The sequence below is a fragment of the Thermoascus crustaceus genome, assembly GCF_041956765.1.
Source record: "Thermoascus crustaceus strain CBS 181.67 unplaced genomic scaffold VTN00scaffold_11, whole genome shotgun sequence".
Taxonomy (NCBI): Eukaryota; Fungi; Ascomycota; class Eurotiomycetes; order Eurotiales; family Thermoascaceae; genus Thermoascus; species Thermoascus crustaceus.
Window position 1 is genome coordinate 934,762 of NW_027192537.1, and position 5,996 is coordinate 940,757.

Genomic DNA, 5,996 nt, shown 5'->3' on the forward strand with positions numbered 1-5,996 from the left:
TTACAGGATAAGGAGAAAACAATCATCTATAATATTCATCCTAGCACCACATCTTGCTGTATACGCTGTTGACGCAGCCATATATAATAGCAGACAGTTGTCTCAGTAGGCCAGACACTCACAGATGTAATGCATATATACTCTTGTCATGAACCAACAGGCTAGGCGCTATTAGGCACAGCCTCGTACAGCGGAGCGATACCCCGCAAGGCAGAAGATAAGAGTATCGCAGGTCACGTGATCAGAATGGTAGTGATGCCAAGATTGGGGTAACGGTGAATACCACTTGGTAGTATTGGCTACCATATGAGACAGATGACTACCATACTGGATGGTAGTGGGAATGGTAACTAATGCAGAGAATGGTAACCAAGGGTTACTAGGGAAGGATAAAGTTATATAAGGACGCTCATTACCGCCATGTAGATAGCTTTAGTTCTTCGTGCTCAATATTAACGTAATCCACCACCGAGCCGTGTTCCCCACCGAGCCGTGCGCCCAACGCGACCGCATCAAGATTCATCATTTGATGCCATTCAAACCGCCACCATGCCACCAGAACGGCATAAAAAGTCAAAGGATTTGATTGAACAAGAAGGGAGGGATCTTATTGGCTATATCAGCCATTCAAAAGGATCAAGTCAGTGGTCCTGCTGAAGCAGCATGCATTTTCAATGTTCCACAGTTGACACTACGCAACAGAATCAATGGCAGCAAGAATCAACATGAAAGTCATGCCAATGGGCATAAGCTTTCAATTACTGAGGAGGATTCAATTGTACAATGGATATTATCTATGGACAAGTGTGGAGCACCTCCCTGGCCAGCAGCTGTACAAGATATGGCCAATATTCTCATCACTCAATGTGATCCAAAGGCACCTCCACAGCAGATCGGAAAGAATTGGGTTTACAAGTTTATTAAGTGCCGAGATGAGCTTAAAACCCACTTTGCATGAAGATATAACTATCAGCGAGCTAAATGTGAGGATCCAAAGATTATTCAGAAATGGTTTGATCTTGTACAGTGTACCATTATGGAGAAGGGCATCCTGCAGGAAGATATCTACAACTTTGATGAGACTGGCTTTGCAATGGGCCTGATAGCTACTACTAAGGTAGTAACTAGGGCTGAGATATATGGTTGTCCATCTCTTTTGCAGCCTGGAAATCTCTGAATGGGTGACTGCAATTGAAACTATGAATGCTACAGGATGGGCTTTACCATCTTGTATCATTTTTAAAGCAGCATATCTTTGAGAGGCTTGGTTTCAGGAATCAAGCCTACCACCTGATTGGATGATTGAGAAAAGTCCTAATGGACGGACCACTGATGCAATTGGAATCTCATGGCTTCAAAAAATCTTTATTCCATCCACAACTGCGCATACAAAGGGGAGATATCAGATGTTGATCATGGATGTCCATGGAAGCCATCTAACTCCACAGTTTGATCAAATCTGCATGGAGAATGATATTATCCCAATCTGCATGCCACCACATTCTTCACATCTTCTGCAGCCATTGGATGTCAGCTGTTTTGCTGTTTTAAAGCGAGCATATGGCCGTATAGTTGAGGATAAGATGCGCCTTGGTATCAACCACATTGACAAGCTTGATTTCCTTGCAGCCTATCCACATGCTCGTGCAGAGACATACAAGCCAGAGAATCTTATTAATGGCTTTGCAGCAACTGGATTAGTCCCTTTTAATCCTGATCAGGTCCTTACAAAGCTCCATATCCAGCTCAAGACTCCAACACCACCTGGCAGCCGATCAGGCAATACTCAGGCCCCCTGGGTACCAGAAACACCTCATAATCTTGCTGAATTGGAGCTTCAGGCAACTGCAATCAAGACTTTCCTAAAGCGACATACACAGAGTCCTCCAAGCCCAACAGATGCAGCTTTAAATCAGCTTATCAAGGGATGTCAAATTGCTATGAATAGCGCAGTCATCCTTGCAAAGGAAAACCAGGATCTACATGCCGCAAATGAGAGACAGAAGCAAAAGCGCCGGCGATCTAATAAGCAGATAGCTCATGAAGGAAGCCTTTTGGTCCAGGAAGCAAGAGATCTTATGGAAGCTAGAAATCAGGCTCCTGAAGCTCCTACTGCACCTACCCCGGAGATAGCTGCTCAAGCCTCTCCACCACATACGCGAGCACCACCAAGGTGCAGTGGGTGTAATATTATAGGGCATAAGATAAATCAATGCCCTAGCCGCAATTTCTCCTAATTTCTTTTGTGTATAAAGCAGTTTTGGTTGAATAAAATAGGTTCAAATTTCATATATTTGACGCGGTCGCGTTGGGCGCACGGCTCGGTGGGGAACACGGCTCGGTGGTGGATTACGTTATAACGTAATCCACGGCTTAACGGATCACACGGTTAAACGGATCACCCACCCCCATTGCAAAAATTTTGAACAGGATATCTTAACCAACACCCATTAATTCAGCTAAATATAGCGATTTTTACATGAGTTGATCTTGTGGCCAATCTCCCTACACCCACTACACCTAGGCGGAGCCCTCTTCGCCGGTTGGTCTGCCTGAATAGGTAATTCGCCCTGAGCATGGGAATCTACCGCAGGTGCTTCTGCTGGCAAATCTAGCCGCACAACTTGCTGTAGGCCCTCTTCAATGGTCAACCCCTCTTTGCAGGGTATCTGCCTAGTTGACCAATTGCGCTTCTTTACCACCTTCTCATTTGCTGCGCGTAGATCTGTGTTTTCTTGCGCTAGTAGCACGGTGTTGTGTAGCGCTATGCAGTGGCTCTTGATGATCTGATCTAGCATAGTTTTTGATGGGCTCGGAGGGCTATTCAACCGCTGTTTTAGTAGATCTTTAAGCATCGAAGCTTGCTTCTGTAGCTGAACCACGGTTCTGGGTGTTTTTGGCGTGAATTGGCTAGATCTGCTGCTTGGCCGGCTGCTTAGTGGTGTTGGTGTTCGGAGTGAGATATTAAGCTTCAAAAGCACCCTTTCTGCATCGAGTGGCACTAGGCCACTAGCTGCAAAGCTATTCTGAATAATAGCTGGCTGTTTGAAGGCCTCTAGCCGCGCGCGTTGGTAGTCATCCAAGAAATTGAACTTGTCGATATGGTTATATCCTCTACGCGCAAGATCGCTTATAAAGCGACCGTACGCGCACTTAAGCACTGCAAAGCACCCAACATCAAGCGGTTGTAGTAGATGCAATGAATGTGAAGGCATACAGAGAGGAATAATATTGTTTTCTGCGCAGATTCGGTCGAATTGTGGTGTAAGATGGCTCCCATGGCCGTCAAGAATCAATAGCTGAAACCGGCCTCGTACACACAGATTTGTGTGTGGGATAAAGTGCTTTTGTAGCCAGCATAGGCCAATCTCATCAGTAGTCCAGCCATTATCAGAGACCTCAAATCGCCAATCTTTTGGTAGATTATCAAACCAACCCGCTATAGCAACTTTGCCCTTGAAGATCACGCATGGTGGTAGTGAATAGCCATCTGCGCAGATTGCTTCGATAGCAGTAACCCATTCGCGATTTCCTGGCTGTAGGATAGGTCACCAACTGTAGTATTCTGCCCGCGTAACTACCTTCTGCGCCGAAATCAGACCCATTGCGAATCCTGTCTCATCAAAGTTGTAGATATCCTCTGGTTGGATACTGTTCTCATCGATAACTCGTTGTACGGTCGCAAACCACTCTTGTAGTGATTTCAGGTCTTCATTTAGGGTGCGCTGGTAGTTGTAATGCTTCAAGTAGTGTGTACAAAGCTCATCGCGCCGATTGATGAAGGTTGATGGCCAATTAACACCAACAGTAGGCGGAGGGATAGTTCCACGCGCAGCAAGAAGGATATTAGCCATTTCTCCTACAGTAGCCGGTCTAGGCGCTGCTCCACGCGAATCCATAGAGAGAATCCATTTAGTAAGCGAATCCTCTTCCAGTGGTGTCAATTTACAGTGATAGTGGCGCGAATCGACGCGTGGTAGTCTTCCAGCAAAGCGCGCATGTAATGTAGTGTAGGATACACTGTATAGCTTGGCAGCTGCGCGTAAAGATTTGATGTGACCGTTTTTAATATTGTCAAGGGCTAATAAGATCTTGCCCTCCTGATTAGCCGATTCTTGCCAGGATTCAGATCGAATTGGTGGCATGGTAGGTGGTTGAAGAGGGTAGGTTGGTAAGAATGCTCGATTTTCGGTGGGGTGATCCGTTTAACCGTGTGATCCGTTAAGCTGTGGATTACGTTACTATTATTATTATTATTAATCAAGTTTAACGTCCATATAGAGCCTTCCGGCTATGATAGACCCTGATTCCTGGGCTGCACTTCTCATTCTGAACCACCAGTTCAGAATGGGAATTTTTGCCCCTATCTAGTCCCTGGGGCTAGACCCCCATCTATAATCATTCTTGACCTTTTCCTCGCCCTAGCCTGCCTATCTACATAGGGCTTTTGAGCTCTATAGGCTCTCCTTGTTTTCAAGCCAGTATGGGCATCACCCAGTCTGTTCCCAGGCTGCCCCTATCTATTATCCATCTTAGACTTCCGCATAACCCAACGTGGGTCGAAGGTCTCGACCCAAAACCCAACCCGGACCCAATGCTGGGGCCCCAATAAAACCCATTAAGACCCAACTTGACCCAACTTTTGCATAATTTTCATCATAAAGCTGCTCAGTCATCAAAATAACATACTGTTTTTTACATCTGTTCTGGTCTATACTAACTAGCTGTTACAGCACAGCCTGGAGACCATGAGCAGAACAGACAAGGGGGGAATCCTTCGATCCATTGGAATCCTTTGATCCATCTGAATCCTTCGATCCATCGGAATCCTTTGATCTATCTATAGTCATGATCCACCGGATAGGTATTTCTGGGCAGAACTCAGCATGTATATAAGACGCTCCTTAATCATGGGGATTAGGACCCCGTGGTCAACTCAAATAGCAATCTTGATAGCAACATTGCTAGTAACGGCCTAGTCATCTCTTTCTCTTGCTTTCTGTCCTCAAGATAAACTAGGCTGACCGTTGGGAGGGGATTTTCCCATGGGAAATCGGGATGGGATTCCCTTCCCATAAAATCGGGACGACTTTTTTGAGAAATTTGGGAATGGGAAATTCCCATCCCGTGCCAAGATTGGGATGGGATATTCCCTTCTTATCTTGGCTCAGGAAGGGATTATTTCAGGACATAAAAATTCTCATAGGGAATTTCCCATGTTCCTGTTTGCTAAAGGGATTCCCATCCCATGGGAATCCGGGAATAAAATGGGAGGAGAATTTTCACAAATCTGGGAATGGGAATATCCCATCCTGAATCCCATCAACTGGGAATCCCATCCTGAAAGTCTTGGTATGGGATAGGAGAATTATGGGATTTCCCTATTTACTGCTACTAATTTTTGTTACTTGAAAGCACCAATTTTTTGTGGTAGATATTGATTTATAAAGCCCATATTCTGTTACTAACAACTGTTACCATATCTCATCCCCATGCTTGATTTATGATGTGCTAAAGATGATGAGGATTATCATGCTTGTTCCAGCAGGTGCCTTTTATTTTCACTTGCTTCACCTTAAGGTCTACATATGCTTCCTGAGACATGGTGGTGGCTGTACTGGCTGAGCCTATGGAGTGTGTGGCAGTGACACTTGATACAACAAATTACTTTAGAAATAATGGTTTTCCTTCATTTATAAGCTACTAGTTACTAGATATTATTACTTTTTATTACCTATTAAAAATCTAGAGTCTCAATAACAGTATGAAGTAACAGTAGCATCATTAATATATAAGCAAAATAAATGAATATCCTGCAGCTGCAAGAAGCTATATATTTTATATATATTCCCTGTTGGACTTCTATATAGTACCCAGATTGAGGCATACTTTGTAAATCAACAATCAAACACATAATATTTTTATGATTTCTGAATATAACACAGTTGATTTTCTTGAATTCTTTATATAAGCCTTGAGTGCTTATTCCTATATCT

General features: G+C 44.2%; 1 protein-coding gene across 1 annotated transcript; it reads right to left on the bottom strand.

The window, feature by feature from the left end:
• Positions 1–3,463: 3,463 nt before the first annotated feature.
• On the bottom strand, positions 3,464–3,854 carry VTN00DRAFT_3035 (uncharacterized protein; the record flags this gene model as incomplete). Its single annotated transcript, XM_069429308.1, has 2 exons — positions 3,464–3,532; positions 3,582–3,854. The coding sequence occupies 2 exons, from the start codon at positions 3,852–3,854 to the stop codon at positions 3,464–3,466; spliced, it is 342 nt and encodes a 113-aa protein (XP_069283447.1).
• Positions 3,855–5,996: the final 2,142 nt, after the last annotated feature.